At 37.5% G+C, this 19,768-nt stretch overlaps 1 protein-coding gene across 1 annotated transcript in view; it reads left to right on the forward strand.

Annotated features, from left to right (window-relative positions):
* LOC128675988 (uncharacterized protein) overlaps nucleotides 1-18,709 on the forward strand; it is a 51,683-nt gene extending 32,974 nt beyond the window's left edge. Inside the window, exon 2 of the mRNA XM_053755863.2 lies at nucleotides 16,336-18,709. Coding sequence (XP_053611838.1) covers nucleotides 16,336-17,210 — 875 coding nt within the window. The 3' untranslated portion in view covers nucleotides 17,211-18,709. The remainder of the gene's footprint in view (nucleotides 1-16,335) is intronic.
* The last annotated feature ends 1,059 nt before the right edge of the window (nucleotides 18,710-19,768 follow it).

The following is a 19,768-nucleotide window of genomic DNA, read 5'->3' on the forward strand; positions in this document are numbered from 1 at the left end:
CGAATCACTGGCCACTAACGCGACGATAAAAAGTAAAAGATCTTTCTTTACGAAGTGAAGGCTCTTCTTTTATGTTATGATACTGGCGCTTTCTATAGTCGAAATTGTAAATCCGTATGTTCTGTGGTAATTTTTGTTCTTGGCGTGTAATCTTTCACTGTTTGCTTTTGATTGGTCAGTCTGTGCATTGGACATCGACATTTCTACGAGAGCTCTGTTATTTCTAGCTTCGTGAGTGGCGCCAACTTTAGATTAGATGCAGGGCTCATCTGCATTCAGAGGCGTTATTTGTGGAGCTTAATAACGACATCCTCCATTCAGGTCCTGGGGGATGGACGCTCGTAACATTCGGATGGGCTCCGGATTAATGGATTCAACATATTGGTGCCCAAAGTGACTCAACATATTATGTTTTGATTTGGAATATTTTTTAATTTGACAGGTGAGTTGATTAGGTTTTCTAATATTAGCTTCACTGGTGACTAACTATTAAACATTAGAAATTAGCGTTATATTATTTGATGATTTCTATGTTTTTGCTGCTTGTCTGATTAATGATGTAAAACTGGAATATAGAGGAATTCATTAAAAATTTCTTCAGAATAGAAAGAAAATATTTTATCAATGAATTTATTTGTGTGTAAAGGTAACATACAGCTGATGTCTTGATAATGAAGATTTTAGGCTCGGATTTCGCGGCACGACATCGTCGCAGGCGCAGCGTGTGGCTCACCACTCGTGTGTTCAGAGAGGCGGAAAGTTGCCAGTATTTTTAACTTTTTTTCGTCGAGTTTTATACCTCGCTTCTGAAAGGAAACTTTATCCTGCCCGTTGACCTTTATCGCATTGTTGTTTTTGTACGATACTGTTTCAAAATTAATTGTTCTCTATAAATTATATTTTTAATAAAAATTACATCTTGTCACGAGAATTCTTCTTCCTGCATTTAAATAAGATGTTCATTTGTTTGTGTATATTCTCTGTATCATATTTTTAAGATACCTATCTATATATTTTTAATTAAATTATTTTTATCATTCGCAATAGGCACTTTTGGATGAATAGAGTATTTTTTTAACAAACCATCGAAAATCAATTGTCCATAAGCCGACATCTTGGCATATTTTTTTATTCCTTGAGTACGGCCTGCGCACGTGCAGCGTGCTTAGCGGGGGCTTGTTTCCGCCTCATGATATTTGCAAATTAGACGTTTCCTTGTGTATTCATACCGCTATTTAAATTATATGGGGCTTATTTGGTCATATAATAATGAATTTAGCGTTATAACATCTTCGGAGTCGGAATAAACACAAATATATTGATAAAATGCATTTCGTGCTTTATACTTGACCAATTGTCGACGACAGATTTTTTTAAAACTTTTTTCTGTACTTTTTAGGTTGCACAATTTTTTTGTTTTCTTTTTCAAGTGTGATTTTAATAACTATTATTTTTAAAACATGATATATTTTTTTTCCACAACAGTAAGACAAATAATACATTTGCGAGTTCACACATTCATACACAACACATGGACTTTGTGTCAAGCGTGTCTAGTGATTCATACACACACTTAATTTTTTTTGCGATAACCTAAAAATGTCAAATATTGATCTAATTTTGACACTGGTTTCTATATGTAGTCTTTAATTTAATATGAACACACAGTCCCTGCGATTATGTTCATATGTATGTCTTTTATGCATTATAAAAAATTATAACACAATAAACAATTAAACTTCTTATTTACTTATCTGTAACCTATTATAGGAAAAAAAAAGTTTTGCGATTGACTCGAACGAAAGACCTTGTGTTGGTTACGCGTATCGATGGGTTATACCATGTTATAAATAGTGGCAGAAACAAATATTATTATAGGTGTTGGTTTTCTATTATCCTGGTATCAGAGATTCGTAAATCTCAGATGTCATCATCATAATCAATAAAAAATCTATTGACAATCACCAGATAGCGAGGATCTAGCACGGTTAACATCATTAGAAAGACATTACAATACCTACCAAACCAAAATTTTAATTGGTAAACATAAAATCTGCTATAATAACCCACGATCTAGGTGATAAGCTAAACACCTATAAAGTGTGTATAAACATTTCCGCTGACAAAATATTTCATTACCTCGACCTGGATTAACCCTTAACCCGGTCGACGGAGTCAAACAGTTCAAGTGTCCACTCGCGCCGCGCTGGAAGGGTAACCTATCCTAGTCGCCGGGTAGTGATGGACAACCCTTCACGTTTCAAGACAATCTTAGAAAGTATATTGTATACTTTTGCTTTCTTCCATGCTTTTGCATCTAGGAAATGTGCCAGCTGTTTTACCTCCCGCGCAGATTGTAGTAAAAGTCTCATCAGTATTCTCGGTTTCTTCCGTAGCCGTGAAGCCCAGTATCCACTTTCCTACTTTTCTTCTTCTTAGTAATCAGAACACATTCCTTATTGACGACGTCAAGCCAGCACTATTTAGTTTCCTCTTATAGGGAGAAGAAAAGTAGTTTTCCTCTCTGACATTGAGGCCGCAGAATTCGTGCGTTGTGACAGGTTGCAAGCAGACTAACACTCGGCCTTGGCCGGTGCCGTTGCCATCGACGATTACGTGTAGATCCAAAGAAACAACATTCTAATCGTTTTGAAGTTCAAGTTCTTGACTGTGTAGCTATGGTAACCATTCGTTAGGAAAATCCCGAAAAATGTATAATAAAATTATTTTTTGTTTCGTGAAAATCTTCCATCATAAAATTTTACAGCTGTTGTAGGCGGCGGAGTCTCCACGTTTTTTCCCCAATTTTCCTTTCAGTAATTGAAAATAAATAAACTCTTATCTGGTATTCGTAACATGGTTACAAAGCGAATCACCAACCTTGGGAACTCTGTCAGGAGTCCCGCGGGAGGCGACAGCAGATAGCGGTCAGAAAACGGCCTAAATAATTCACAGAGCTATCGACCCGGCTTAAGATTGGTTATTTATAACTGGCTTTCGGCCGCGGCTTTGGCTTATATCCTATTTCTTTCGAACAAAACACTCTTTCTGAAAAGATTTACCAAACTAAAAAACTACGGTTTTAATTTAAAAAAAACATCCACGATCGTATCTACTAACTACATGAAATATTTTTCTAAGATACAATAGATTGGAACAACATGGATACGGTGCAGTTTTGAGAACAGGTTTGAAGTTAAGTGGCATAACCTAACCTCTCAACTCGATCCGAGGCAGACAAAGAGGAAATGGGTTATGTTTGCCTTAGAAGATGTAGGCAATGGGAGTAGATTACTCACAGACTCACTTACATATTAGTGGCAGTACTATATCATAGGTAAATTTAAAAGGTTCACGTCTTCTTATTATATGCTATCCTGGTTAACCTATCCTAGGCAACTAATATTATAGGTACGTGTAATGTTATCAAGGCCCAAAATAAAAATCTATTTCAGTTTACAAATTATTTCGTTTTGAAAAAAGCAGATGTGTGTTATCCTGTAGTTTTTCCAGAATTTTTATCAGACCAGCTAGGTTGCTGGTGAGTCCTAAGGGATTTCAATAATTCGGATGGGTGACCACAAACTTGTGATGGACTTGCATTATATTATGATAAATCTATATTGAAATATATTATGCAAGATAAAGGTATAAACATTATACTATTATATTTTTTTTACGTAACTTTAAATAACAAACAAATATTTTTTCTTTAATACTAGTTTATATTTAGATGTCCTGGTCAGTTGTTTGTCAATTTGGTAAAAAAAACACGATGACGAACATTAGGTTGCCGGTGCGTTGACCGATGACATTACTGTCTTACCTTTTTTTATCGAATAAGTAAATCGACAATTTTGAGACTTTGTTTTACACGTGTTTTCAAATTGTTGCAAAATTGCACAAATCACATTGAGTACCTAAAGAAGGAAAGCTTCAAGAATTTGTGACCCGGAAGTTTTCGTAAAGACAAACAGCAATGTAAAAGAAAATAAATAAATCTGTGTCGTGGTGTCGTGTCGATCTAAATTTGCAAAAATATTGTTGTCGTAGTCCCGTATGTAACTTCACTTTATTTTACTCTCTAGGTTGAATGTAGAGCATTGCACTCATTTACAATTTTAGATTAGATTTCTATTTTATTCTTACTAATTTTACAATATTTGAGATAACACTGGGCAGTTATAAGGTAGTCTACTAAATATTCTCATTTTGCACAAAGCTTTATTTCTATGTCACATTGTGACCACAGACAGTCCTGTCACGGAACAATTTTCAAATGATCTAAAGAGCCCTGAATTTAAATGAGCCACAAACGTATTTAAATGCAATTTGTGATTCTGTACACTGGAGTAAGGCTCCAAGGCTATTTGTATCTTGAGTAAGAAATAAGTTAGGTATCGAACGTCATCGTATCCTCAACAGATCTAATTTTAAAAGAAATTCTATTATTTTAATTACCATCCAGGAAATTTCCAGCCAGAATCAAATCAAACCGCTTTGTTATAATTTAAAAAAAAACGTTAATAGTCAAAATACTATGACATATAAACTGGTCGAGTTATATAAGCCGAAGTGATCTCACGTAGTCTTTAGCCGGAAGCGCGGAGTCGAATATTCGGCAATGAACCAGGTCATAGGCACTGAGTTATCAGCATCTAAACATGAGCTCCGCACCGGTCATGGTGGCCTGGTACGCAATAACATTCCGCAGTAACTTGTACCACTTTGATATTAGCCGTCTCACTCATAAAACTCCTGTGTTTCCTTTCTTAAAACAAAAGTTTCTTGTTTTTATAATTATAACAAATCTAGCTGACGATATACTCAATAAGAAATCTAATCTACTATTGAAATGTAAAATTTTATGCCAATTGAAATATCAAAAATGAAAAACTGCAGTAGTAAACTCCATTGTCATAAGCGACCTAAAATATCAGTGCGTGAGAAACTAGACAAGGTCTATGTCACTGCACTTAGATTGTCGGGTTTACTAACCGATAAGCGTTATCGTTCTTATGTAAAGTCGTACAATACCTCTCTACAAAATAATGAAATGCACCTTTAACATATATTCAGGCACAAAATCAAATAGTTAACTTCCGTACTTTTAAAATGTCAAAGAATTTAATTAGAAAGAAAAAAGAGATAAATTAAGAGTACGATACACTTAGGCGCAATTAAATTTATAAAGTTAGGTTCATCCTCACATATTATAAAAATAAGTCTGTCTTGTCTGTCTGCATGAAGCGATAAACTCAAAAACTACCAAGCAGTTGTACGGTTTTCACCAATAGATAGTGTGATAGCGAATTTCGAATAAAACTAGTACTTTAGACGAGATTACTTCACATTATTACTAAAAATCAAGACGGATGTACCTAGATTACTTTAATCTCAATTGAAAGAAATCAGAATTGTTTTTAATTTGATTACACATGTATTCGATTACGCTAAGCTGTGGCTGCATGTCACAAGGTATATTATGTACTCCTTGCTAGGTACACGGCTTAAGTGTCTACCAGGGAGTTATAAGCTATCAGGAGCTAAGAGTTCAGTGATTAGAAGTATTTACCGTGAGAGTTGGCGACGGGCCAAGCAGGGCACACCGGTGCGTTCACCCACCGGCAACGAAGATAAAGTATATCCATCCACCACGATTGTTTTTATTTTCACTGCATTCGTTCGATAACGCGTTCCAAATATTTTGTTTGAATTTTATCTAATCTTGATGTTAATTCAGGAGTTATCTAATAGATGGCGTTACTATTTTTATGTTTTTTAAAACTCGCAAGCAAAGTTTTTAATAAATAAATCTTGTTGATTTCGTGGCTATTCGTTCTGGTATGTTACGTACGATAGCGACTCGAGAAGGTAAAAAATACACAAAATAGCAAGCGGGGTCGCAAAAAAATGATGTTATTAGTCTGCCGTAGGTAAAGACGTGCTTTATGTATGACAAATAAAGTTATAAAGATGTTATCGCGATGTGATGCGAGTTCTCGCTAGTTCTCGATTTGGAGTTCGATGCACTCGATGCGTTTTGATGAAAAATCGTCTCGTGAGAAAAATTTAATCTTGTCGCTCGTGATTTTTGTTGAGACAGCTATGTTTGAAGGCTTCATTCAAAGTCTCTGTCCTTTTTAATAGCTTCTTGTCCTATTCTGACATATTGCATGAATTGAAGATAAAAATATTGTTATACTTCGCATCTATTTCCTCTGATACCAACCAGTCATTTTCCCATGCTGTTTTGGCAAATTAACAACACAGCATTTAAAATAAAGTCTAAATCCATATCTTAAGAGGCCAACATCACGTTTTATGGCCCGTAAAAACATTACATAAAGTATTAAAACTGTTTTACCATAAGCGCACTGCTTTACACTTAATAAAATCACATATCGAATCAACCATCTATTTATAGCGATTTTATGGGAACCGCGTGTATAAACTCAGAAAAAATTGACAGGCATATGGCTTAATCGGAAGAGATTTAGTGCCACGGTGTTTAAAAACATATCCTATGTATATGACTGCGAAAATTGCCTAGTCCAAAACGTGATGGGACTGTTAGAGTGATTATAGTTGTGCCGAATTTATTCAAAGCATATATACCATCTTTGTTCTGTGACCCTGAATAACCAACGATGAAGTTTCAAACAATAACTAAACGTGTTCGAATTAAAAAATAGATGGCGCTAACGCAGCCTTGATGATGGTCAATATGAATGAACGCACGTGGTTTGACGTCACTGGAACGCCACGATATTACGAATTTTTATTCATAAACGTTTACGTTGGCGATAAATTGTTGTACTAAAAGAACGATTTATTATAATATACATACCTACTCTGTTTATTTGCGGTTGTATTAAAAGATTGAGACACTTGGCGGCTAAGTTCGTTTGAAACCCAATTATGTCAAAATTAGCTGTGTTCCAAATACAAAAAACAAAAGACTTTTGACACAAAACGTACTTCATTTGACAGGTTCGTTTCTACGTTTTTCTGTGGCAAAAACGTTTAAAGTGGGTGTTCCGTAATATCTATTTTTTATTGGTGTCAGGATATTAGTAATAAAGTCGTATAGAGTAACGCGATGCGACAGCACCGGGCCCGCGCCGACACGGTTTTTGCGAAGCGACCTTGCTTCGACTTTTACTTACCTACCTCGATGATTCGGTTTTTATTTATAATTTTTTAATCGAGATGACAACGTACATACAGCCAGCCAGTGATAAAGAGCGGTTTATAGGCAAAGAAATATATGTAAATGCAACCTTTTATTTTTAATTTTTCGAATTCAATATACATTTTATCAATGTATTTTTCTTTCTTTGCAGGTAAATATTTCGCAGACTAATGAACTTCATGGAAACCTGGTAGACCTATAAGTAGAAATAAATACGATTAACACGATTCACAGCGGTTTTTTGAAACAAAATTGGCAGATAATCATGGCTCTTCTAGAGTCAGCACGACACTTGAGGCCGAAAGCACACATTTTCTTGATAATAAAATATAAAAATACCTGTCCGTGCATAACAAGATAAAAATATGTTAATATTTTGCCTATTCCGTTAATTTTCATGTACATCCCATAGAGCGTACTATTTCAAATAAAATAGTCTTTAATACCATACAGCCACAAGCACAAGTAATATTTTACCAGCGTCAAAGTCGACAAAGAAATTCAACACTCGTAATATTACTGGCTGCGCCCGTCTGCGTTTCGTGTCATCGCAAGTCACAAAATTAACACCGTACTAAATATTGCAACACGCATACAATGACTTCTGCATCTACATACAGACAGTCGGATGCATTTGTTTTGTGAGTCACAGTGAAATCATAGCCTTTTTGTCCTTCTCATCCTTTAGAAAACGATTTTTAATTTCACCTGCCCTGGTTTGTATTTGTATTCGACCCAAATTTTTATTGTAAGTCATATAAAAATGCAATATTATTATTAAAGCATAGATTGTGAATGCTACTTCTCATCCCGCGAAGTTAGTAAACTGTGGTTAACGTCCATCCTGGGAAAGGGATATAACTGGAGATTTTTTCCTAGGCGATGGGCTAGTGCCATTAACTGCTTAATATCAATTCGACTAATTTGGTCGCCAAACTGCGAAACGTTGTCTTCGAGTTCCTCAACTCAGCTGTGTCTACCCCGCACAAGATATAGACATGATACCGTACATATGTATACTCTAGTAGCAAGATAATTAAGGCTAGGCAAGGGATTGAGCTTCTCAGTTTCAGTTGATAGTTTCAATAGACTAGGTTGGAATATGTTAAGAGAACATTCTGAAGCATTAAATGTACACGATAATTTGTAGCGCTAATTATATTACATTCAGAATTTCTAAGTAGAAAGATAATCTAGAAAGATTACAAAAAAGCTGGACAACCAAAATAACCGCGACTCGACTTACCATTTCCCTTTCGTCGGAAAGATGTCTATCTCGGGCTATCAGAGAGAGTAGGCCTACAACTCTCTCTTTCACTCCACCGTGACATTCCCTAGACGCCACGTGTCAATCTACAGTCTCATAACGTATCAAGTTGTTGCGGCTGCGTAAATGAAATTAACATTTATTGCTAACTGGACAAGGTCTCTAATTGCTTAAGTGAGTACTCCATGTCACGCTTTCGACCAGAAGGATATCGACATATGTGAGATTTGGTACATTAAAATTTGGTTCTTATGTTGTTTGATATAAGAAACAAAATTCTTGAATTATAATCGTCATTTGTCTTTCAAGACTTTGAACTGTTCCATATTCAAATGTTACTAATTTTGAGCGTAAAGAATTTGTAGTTCTGGACAAGTTCAAAGTATTTGAGAAATAAGCCAGCTGTTTATGCTTATATGAAATCGATTGGTATGAATTAAATTACAGTTATATAAACATTAAATTTCGGGAATTTCTATTCCGAAAATGTCTTAAATTGCCTTTATTATGCCTTAAATTGTAATCTAAATGGGACTATGACAAATTAGTTCGGTAAAACAAATGTCGGCCGGGCGTTGAACGCTGCCAATTTCAGTTCGATCAACCCCAGTCTCCTCACTCCGCCCGCACCCCCGGGTTCACCCAAAAACGCTAAGACGCCTCATTAATCATACCTCAACGCGCATCTCCTTTCCACAAGATGCTTAAAAATATATTCTATTCTTGTAGTATTAAGGCTGTTTTTGATTGGTCGCGGTTGGTTGTTGAGTCCATCTCGATTTGTGAACGGGACCGGGCGTGCGGCCTACCTCCTGTTACCGCTGTACCCCTAGTGTTATGTAAGCTGAGTGCAATGGCCGCCCGAAAACACCAGGAAAGCTATTTTTCCTGCGCTAAATTTCCAAAGGGGGCCATAATTTTAGCATTTCCGTATGATGATGATTCGCATTTCTTAACCATTATGTCCGTAGTCTGGTATAATTTTTTAATAAATATTGTTGTAGGTTGAGAAATTTCTGTTTCATCTTAGTTAAAGAATGTCCTTTTAATCCTATGATGTATGTTTTATAACAAAACCTACCGCCAGCGACTTAAAAAACATACGCATATTTTTAATCTCAGCTCGTAATTAGCCGAAGTAGTGTGACCACGCAGCGCGCAAAAGTGGGTTAAATAGTCGCGGATGTTGCACTGAGCACGGGGTCATTGCCCGGTATCGATCGCGGGGGTGCGACACGGCACGCGCCCCTGCGGCGCCCACCCCTCCCCGCACCTCACACACGCGTTGCCTGAAAACTTCCCGCATGCGACATTTTGGCCATCTTGGGATTACCACGTGATTGACCGCAATTAAATAATGACCGCAGTGAAAATACATATAAATGCCAGCCATTACTTAGATAGTCCTCTTCAAAAAGATGAAAACAGATTGTCATTTGATATAAATAAAGCTAAAAGCTTCAAACTGCATAAAGACTCATATTGTGTGTTTTGTGGCAGGACTCTTACGAAATTATTGGAACTAATACAAAGTCTTCCATTTCAAATGAATGATTCTACCATCATATAAAAAATATTTCCAAACTTATCGATATTTTCACAGAAATTAGCGCGTTTAAAAAATTGTTCAACATGATTATATTGATATAGATTAATTATTGTATTTATTAACTTAAATACACTTTGCTAACAAGCAATAAGCTTTAACTAAAACAAATTCACATGTTATTGTTTGTATCGCAAACAACGCGAGGTTTTTATTTGTACAAAGTTATTGGTGGTCAACATCGGAACTAAGGTACACCATACGAAATTGTATTGCCAGACATCGATTCTAGCGCCGGCACTAAGAAGAATTCATAAATTTGTGGCCAACTTGACACTTTTTACAGAGTTCATCATAGTTCAAGGCTCGTACTCTAAACTGTACGATATCGTCAGGTATTTTCAATTATGGTTCAATTGTATTATTCAACTTTACTTCAATTTTACAAAATCAAGTGCGTATTATATTTAATGTAATTAACTTATTATGACGTATTTTTTATCGTTTTATTATAATATTTATTTATTTATCAATTTATGTAGACAAAACTTAAAATATAAATTACATTATAAATACTCATATTTATTTACAAAGGAGCTACTTATTTCAAATAAAATCTCTTCCAGTAGACCCGTGAGAGGAGATGTGGTACATAGAGGCATCCGCCTGCCGTTCCATATTCTTGTTAGCAAATACTCGACAGGGTTCATATTATACCTATTATGTAAACAGTGTTAGCTAGCTAAGAGAACTGCTGATGTACAATATGAATGGCAATAAACGATTTGAATTAAATAGAAAAATATGAGCAAAAAAAACAAATTTTGAATTGAAAACATTTATGATTTATGATTAAAAATGGATCAAAAAGACATCACTGTTCCGTTGCGATATATGTGAACAATTACCTTGACCGATATCAGGAACGTAAATACGTGACGATATCGTGGAATTCCCGAGAGTACACCCCGTTTTTTGTGAACCTGACGAGATCCACGTCAGCTTGGCTCGCAGCCAAATCCTATGACGAAATGATCAACTTGTATTGACCGAGATACGCCCGGTCCATCATGTACCATCATCCTATTTAGTGCCACTATTTTCATCTTCATAATATTTATCAGTTGCCGCGTGAAAACTTCACTGACGTTGTGTTATTAATTTTTTTTGGTGTTACACAATATTTTAGAAAGCTTTAATTTCTAATAAAATGATTTTTAGATTCAGAACCATTATCTATCGCTTATCCCCGGACAATAGATAGCTTAGTTTATAACAAAAAGTTGATTTGAAATTATAAATATGTACTTATCCTTTTCTGTCCCTTTACGCCTTAAAATCAGATTATGTTAACTCACACAAAATTCATTGTTTACTCACTCAAAGAGATGATACTTGTTATTTTTGTATATTTTATGTTACTTTCAGAAGCAAACAATATCTTCTCATAATAAAATACTGATCGCCAAAAGTACAGTCTTACATTGAATCGAAGAAAATTCCCTGGCATCCAGTATAAGAGAGGTAGTTCTATAGGCACGTATAGGAAACAACTGTAGTAGGGTGCGCGGGAAAACAGACTTTCCGCGCGCCGCGCCGAGGTTGGCCACCCTTGCATCGTTGTTATGGAGACGCCGCCGTTTGATTTATGCTCTCCTAGTCCTTCGTCGCGGTCTTCTCGCTCATTCTATAGACGTATTTGGCAACACTGTCAAAATTTGTAATTTTTTTTCTGGAAATCAGTTCAACAAAATAATTTTCGAAATAATTTGGAGACATAACATTTTTAAAATTAAGTCTTGAAACCATTTGGATACATTGGAACCAAGGTGACTTTGAATTAACGAAAAAGTTGAATCTAGGAAAATTACCAATTATTACACCACTAAATCAATATTTTCGGGTTATGGAACCTTCTGGGTTCTGTAACTCCAGTAGGACGAGAAACCCTCCCTAATCAATACAAAAAAATAAACATTGCATATCAAAATGCGGCTGAACTTTCGAAAGAAAGGCGGAGTGTGCGAACGGGATGGCATTAGGCTTTGTCTTGTTCATTATTCAAGATGACTACGCTTTCCGCTGTTTTCCTTAAGTAGATAATATGTACCTAAAGTTGACCTAGATATGAACAATGCAATAATATGCTTGTTTGAGGCTCTAAGATATATATTTTAGATTGCTTAGTGTTTGCAGACACAGTTTTTCTATAAAATCGAATCAGTCTAATAAAACAAAAAGTAAGGGGAGTAAAAAGTTATTAAGAGCGCTCGCTACTGTTGAACAGAAAGCAAAATTTAAAAAAAAATGTTTTTTTTTTTTTTCAATTTGGCGACCGGTTTTTGTCACTCTGTGGTACATTTAAAAACATAACAAAATTCATGAATGACATTCCCAACATTTTCCTTATTTCCTCCAATAAATTCAAACACTTCAGGCACGAGAACAAATACTAGCCATAGATAATTAAGACGGTTTCTTGCCTACCCTTGTCAATGTCTGACGAATCTCTTTGATGATAGTATTCGTTGTAATCTGAACTTTATTTATAGGGGTATATGACGGATTTTCTATTGATAAATAGTGAAGATACAGTTGTGGAAATTTTATAAATCAATGTTCTGGGGAGTGATTCGAGTTTTGAATTTCGTACATAGATAGATAAACTGTTGAAGGGAAGTCTACTTATAATATCCTTATTTCTAATATACCTTGCCTAGTGTAGGAGCGCGCTAGGTTCCCACTGGATGGTTTATGTTTGTAGGTGATGGAATTGCAAATCGAAAAAGTTGTGGTCGCAATCATCATAATCGCATGTCTGATTTCGATGAAATATATTGATATAGGTATCCCGAAAAAGCTGCAATTTAGAATAGATCTTGGTATCAAAATGTGCAAACAATTTATGTGCCATGAGGAACGGCTAATGAAACACAAAATTATTTCATTAGACAAAGTGTGGGCGAGAGGCTAGTGCAGTAATATTCTCTGTGTTGATCAATGACCTGTTTCCCGCTCACAATGGGCCCCCCACAAAGGAATCTAACGCAGTGTTTTTCCGGAAAACGAGCTTCATGTTCTATTTATGCGGAAAATTCTGCGGGAAAAATAACATTAGCATTAAGCTTTGAAAACTTGGTAATGCTTGATAATCGTATTTACTCGTCGGATTAAAAGTACCAAAATAGGCTTAGTATGTGGTGTCCTAGGTGGGCGATTGAACGCTGCACGGTTCTTTGCTTGCACGAGTATGAAAGATCTTGTAACAACAATATAGACCACATTTAACAATTAATCAATTCGATATTAACGCTGTTGGGTTTTGTGTTGCGCTGTCTTGTCGCAGCTCAGCTAGGACACGGGATATGGTTAATTATCAAAATATATAGTCAACCGCATGTCGAGGTACCCTGCACGGAACTCTATGTGGGCGGTAACAAGGGCGAATTTGCAATGAATTTGGGTAAGTTAATGTGTTGTTGACATTTAGTAATTAGTAGTTGCATAGTAGCGGAACTATTCCCTTTGGTAATGGATAGAAATGAAGTAATTCATGTAGGTACGTGGTATATAACTAATCTTACGTAATTTATTTCGAAATGTGGTTGTGAAAGCCCGACGACTGAGGAAGAATCCGCTCAGATGAAGAACGACTACACCTTATGTCTTAAAGTATTACTGACACGAATTAATAATTATACGAACCTATAATTGGCTTCTTGTAACCCATTGATATATAATTATCTAGTTTTAAGAATGCAAGCTGTTGTTCGTTCTATTGCGTAAAATGATCACTATATTTAAACACCTACTCGTTCATATTTCACACACTTTTTGTACTTACCCACACGCACGTTTTGTTTTTTTATATTAATTTTCTTTTTTGGTTATTTATGTGTGCGTCTGTAGTTTTTTGAATAAACTTATTTCTATTCTATTGATATCAAACCTCTGACAAACTTTATCTACTAACCTTATGTTTTGCGAGCTTAAAACCTCAGCTTTTCGCTAAACTTTGGCAATTGTGGGCGGCTAAAATACTTTCGTCATTGAAGTTTGTGACACACTGAAGTTTAATTTAAATTAACACTTAAACTTTTCTATTGCTACGCTTCATCATGTTATTCCTAAGCTACGAATACACTGGGCAATATTTGACGCGCAACATATGACTATCTCACGCATTACTATTGACTCGAGTGAAATAGCACATAGTCGATCTCACTCATGCAAATTGTAATGAAAAGGAAAGAACTATATGTTGCGCGTCAAATGTTCCCTTGTTTGTGTATTTGTGGCTTTATTTGTTTTTTTAAAAGCTGTTTCTATAAGTAAGTAATTTCGCGGTAAAAGTACACCAAGTGCTACTCCAGGGTAATTTTAGTCTAAATCATTACTAAAAGGGTATCCAACAAAAATCCATTATGCATTATTAAAAAAAAATTAAAAGTTGAATTGCAATTTTTTCCTATTTTTAAACATGTTTGTGAGTGACATCATATTTATGAATATTTTCGCATACATTTTTAATTATAATCTGATACCTTAATTTAATACAAATAACTATACTAGTAATCTCCACAAAAGCATACAGCCAATGTTCAATATACGAACTTAATAAAACGCAGCTACAAAGAGTTTTAAAAATATACAAAGAAAAATGTAATGCTACGAAAATGAACCAACAGAAATAATATGAGTTGTAGCTCGTAGCGGGTGGGTGGTGCCGCTGACCCGGTTGCTACGCCGTAGAGTGCAGTGCCCGTAGCGCCGTAGACACTCGTAGCACGTGCTTATGTACCGTCTGACGCATCGCAGTTTAATGGATCGTTTATTTTATTATTGCCTGGTACTCTTTTGCTGCGTATATTCTCGGAAACAGAATATAGGATTTTTCCTCTCGTAAAAAAAAAACAAATTACTAAGGTCCGGTATTTAACTATCTCCTTATTATTATATATCGGTCTTGGCTGGTCTCCAAATGCAGGCAGTTATCTAGAGGTTGAGTTATATCATGTGGTTCTTTTATGACCTAGGTCCTGGCGTTTCATTAATCTTCAACCGCCGGAAATGGCAAAATTATTTTCTAGAAAAATCTGGTTATTATTTCAACATCTCATAGTAATGGGGGATTTACTTTATCTAGAGATGTATCTTATTGAACTGAAATCTAGTATCATTTCTCGTATAGTCTGGGAGATCTCTCAAAAAGAATGAATAGGCGCCAAATTTTGATGATAAATCATCCAGAAATTAAATTAATTATCCAACCTGGATTTCTGGCATATTAATCAATCCCAACACAATTCAACTAATTTGGATGATATCGAAAAATGATCCCTTTTTGGACACCGTTTTTCTAATTGCTATCCACGCCCATTATATTTTGCACCTTACCACATTTCAAAACAGTTGAAATTCGCAAATTTTCCTGTTCGTACCAAAGAAAAACGCAAACGAATTTAAATCTTATTCGTAATATACATGGATCAGATTATAGCTCACCGCGGCCGAGGTTAACGGCCGAGTTGAATAGCCTGTGATTCACCCAACTACCCTCTATTGTGTTAGGCTTTTCCCATTTGTAATGCCGACATTACACCTGGTTTCCACGCTGAAATGAATGCGCTTATTACTTAGTGTAATGAATTTTTTACCAAACCTTTAGGCACCGCATCTACATATTAGCAGACATTAAGGAAATAAAGGTGACTTTTTAGACGTTGTGAAGTTTTCTTGAGCGTATTATTCTTTCATGGCCTTTTCGTAAATTCAAGTGGAGGTGTACGTATGTTTGTGGATATTAGATGTTCCGTTGCTTTGCCGCAATGGAGTCGTGTGAGAGAGATAAATGTATAGAGGTTACGTGAGTCAGTGCGAGACAGAATGCGAGGATCCACGTGGCAGCTTCCCTAAAGCGATTAAGTACAATGCGGCAACGTTTTATTATTTTGTTACGCCTGAAATTCACTCAAACGTACTGAAACAATTATTTTATTTATGTTAATTTATTGTAGCGCTACAATGTTAATATTCCTCACGCAATGCCGTAGTTAAAATTGAATAATTTACGTATAAATGTAATAATGTATGGACTGCTGAAGGCCTCCCCGCCGACTGCCGGAGTGCGGCTGACGCCGTCCTGGCTCGCAAACTCCAAACCCAAACTGTGAGATGGCCTTCAATATTGTACAATGCCACGACCGCTGTGAATGTGTTGTTTATATAAAGAGAAACCTTGAATACAAAGGATCTCATGTTGGGCGCCAATCTACAAACACGTGTAACCATTTAATTTGTTCTAATCGGCATTTTTCTTTGTTTCAGGGTGCAAGATCAAAGCTCTTCGGGCGAAGACAAACACATACATCAAGACGCCGGTGCGCGGCGAGGAACCAGTGTTCGTGGTGACCGGACGCAAGGAGGACGTCGCGCGCGCCAAGCGCGAGATCCTGTCTGCGGCCGAGCACTTCTCCCAGATCCGAGCGTCGCGCAAGTGCGGCGCCGCGCCCCCGCCGCCCGCCGGCGCGCCCGGACACGTCACCGCACAGGTCCGCGTGCCGTACCGAGTGGTCGGCCTCGTCGTCGGCCCCAAGGGCGCCACCATCAAGCGCATCCAACACACAACGCACACATACATCGTCACACCGTCGCGCGAACGCGAGCCAGTCTTCGAAGTGACCGGATTGCCGGAAAGCGTGGAAGCGGCGAGGAAAGAGATTGAGGCACACATCGCTCTCCGCACTGGGGCGGCCGGCGGAGCCAGCGCGACGCCTGCCGACGGCGAGCCGCTTGCACAACTATACCGCGCGGGCATCGCGTCGCTGCTGCGGCCTGAACAAGAAGCCGCGTTCTCTTCGGCCGGCTCGTGCTCGTCGGGAGGCTCGTCCGCGCGGCTCGGGGACTTGCTCGGAATCTGGTCATCGACGGAGCGCGACGAAGGGCTCGGAGAGTCGCCGTCGTTCGAGTCGCCCGGCGGCGGCGCGGCCGGCGTGTGGGCGTGGGGCCCGACGCGGCCGTCGCCGGCGGCGTCTCCGGCGCGCGCGTGCAACGTGTGTGGAGAGCGCGGCGTGTCGGCGGCGCTGGTGCCGTGCGGACACAACCTGTTCTGCATGGAGTGCGCGCAGCGGCTGGCGGCGGGCGGCGCGCCGTGCCCCGCGTGCTCCGCGCCCGCGATGCAAGCCATCCGCATCATCTCGTAAGCGCCGACGCGCTCCGTGCGCGGACCGGCGTGAGCGGCTCAGCCGCCGCCCGAGCTCGGCCGCGACCACGCACGTTGTAGGGATCGATCTTTTTTACTCGAATCGTTATAAAAATATTAAAAGAATAAAAATCGCGTAATCGAAATCCTGGTGCCAAAAGTCGGCGCCCGCCGGCACGGCCCGTCCGCCGCGCCGCTATCGTAAGTCGGCAGAGTTGTTCACGATATATTTTCTTATTATGAACGTTTTTTATTAGGTCGTCGAGCGCGCAGTGACGCCGTGTTCGACGCCGCAGAGAGAGTCGGAGTACGTTACGATAGAATTTCGAAAAAAAAAGCATAAAATTTAAAAAAAGTTGTATAATTATTATTGATAGCGTAAATGAGAAATCGAAAAATTTATAAAGCTTACCTAACGTAATAGCGTAAAGTATTAAGATATTATTATAATAATATAGGCGAGTGTCCGCGGGCGGCGCGGGGAGGGGGGCGCGGCTGTTGTCTGTTCAGAGTCTAGCTAGTGTAGTGTAGTGTCGTGTCGCGCAGTGAGGCGCCTAGCTAATGTGTTGTTGATAGGTAATGATTGGTTGTGCGCCGCGCCCGGCCGCGCGCCGCCGTGAGACGGGACGGAGCACCGCGGTCAGACTGATCTGGCCGCGCGGGAGAGACGCGTCTGCTTCCCAAGCGCCATGCTCACTATTTTGAATATACGATTATCCGCTTAAATGATATTATACATACGTACACACTATGATTATGATAATATTAATATAATGTTTGTTTTAAGTGTGTTTTAATGTTTAGATTTTTATTGTAATGTTTTTATGGATGATTTTTATCTGTATGATTATTATTATTGATTATTATTTTATGTGTTGACGATGTTTTTTTGTGATTATGTGTGCCCGAAGTCGGGCCGAGGCTGCTGTCTGTTCGTTTACTGGTTATGTACCTATCGAGTAATAATAAATTTAAAGTAATAAATAAAGAACTAATACGACATTCATTATTATAAAATATAGTAGTCTGTAGATCGACATTGACTAAACTAACCATTACCTATTGATACTTATTAAGTATTATTATTATATTATTGAATAAATTTAAAGAATGCATAATTATATTTCATAGGAATCATTATTCTGTATAACTCTAGTTAAATATAACGATATTATAATGAATATGTTTGTATATGTACTCGTTCGGCGAGTGGATCACCGGGGGGTGGTTTTGTGGATTGATATTTTTTTATTTTTTTACCGTTATTAGTTTTGACTTACTCAAGTAAAGAGCGCGAGAGGACTGCCTATTAGATTATATTTTAAAAATAATATTACATGGAACCGCCCCCTGCGTTACGTAGTTCCAGGGATTTCGATAATTTTATTTTCGTAATAAAATGGGTAGACGCTTTAGGTTCAAATGACGTTGTGAAAATTTGTGAAATTTTGTAGACTACATATCTTATTATAAATCTAATATAAACTATAACTTTCGAAATATCATCTTTTATTTTTGTTCCTCCTTCAAAATTGAATTGTACGGTGTAACAACAAGATGTCGGAAATATGTATTTAATTTGTACAAATTGAGATTTTGTAATAGCTTAAACTAAACTTATTTAAATTTTACTGGTTGTTTTCACTCATTCCCATCAAGTTGTTACGCACAATAACTATACAATTGAGACAAATTACGAAACAACAAAAACTTACTACTTCGCTGGCTCTTCAAAAAGGATCTTGACCTCAGATACTGGAATTTCCCCACTCTTTTTTATTCTTCGTGTTGGATGATTGCAGAGGATGGAAGAGAAGGGAAGTTCGCATTTATGAGAAAAGTATGGGTGACAGTATGCGCTGTTTCCCTACTGTCCAGTGCCAGTGCTGATACAATACTTCTACGAATGTATACTATACATACATACCACCTATTTATATATCACATTGGGTTCGACTCCCGGTAGTGCTATATCTTAAAGATTTAAATAATCCGAACCAAATGTAGAATTGAGGCCTGTCGGACCAAATATAGATACCAGTCGCGTTATATACATATATATTTGAGAGTTTTCGAGTGAGTTTAATGCTGGCTGCATCAAGTACAGTTCCACGTGACCTCAACGTCTGGTGCGCACACGCAACATACCCAAATACCTACATAACATATACAACTTTACAGGCATATTATAATCATATTTCTTATCGAGTGTATTGTTGACTGACATCTGTGTTAGATTTTATGCAAAAACTACCTATCGAATCTAATCTATCTCATGGCATGTAGTCGCATACACACTAATAGTAATAAACCAGTGGCGTACAGTAAAACAAGTGATCTATGAAATCTATACAATACTTGCATGAGTCAGATTGACATTTGTATGTCAATAAAACTCATACAGCACGAGTAGGATACGAACTTGAGACCTTTCGATCAGAGAACGGTTTTAATTATTGGATCGTCGCCATTTCGATTTGGGAATGATAAAACTGTTGGGAGAAGAAGATTGTTCTCGGTTGCATCTCCGCTATAAAACTATTAAAATAACCGTTACAC

The sequence above is a fragment of the Plodia interpunctella genome, chromosome 15 (assembly GCF_027563975.2).
Source record: "Plodia interpunctella isolate USDA-ARS_2022_Savannah chromosome 15, ilPloInte3.2, whole genome shotgun sequence".
NCBI lineage: Eukaryota > Metazoa > Arthropoda > Insecta > Lepidoptera > Pyralidae > Plodia > Plodia interpunctella.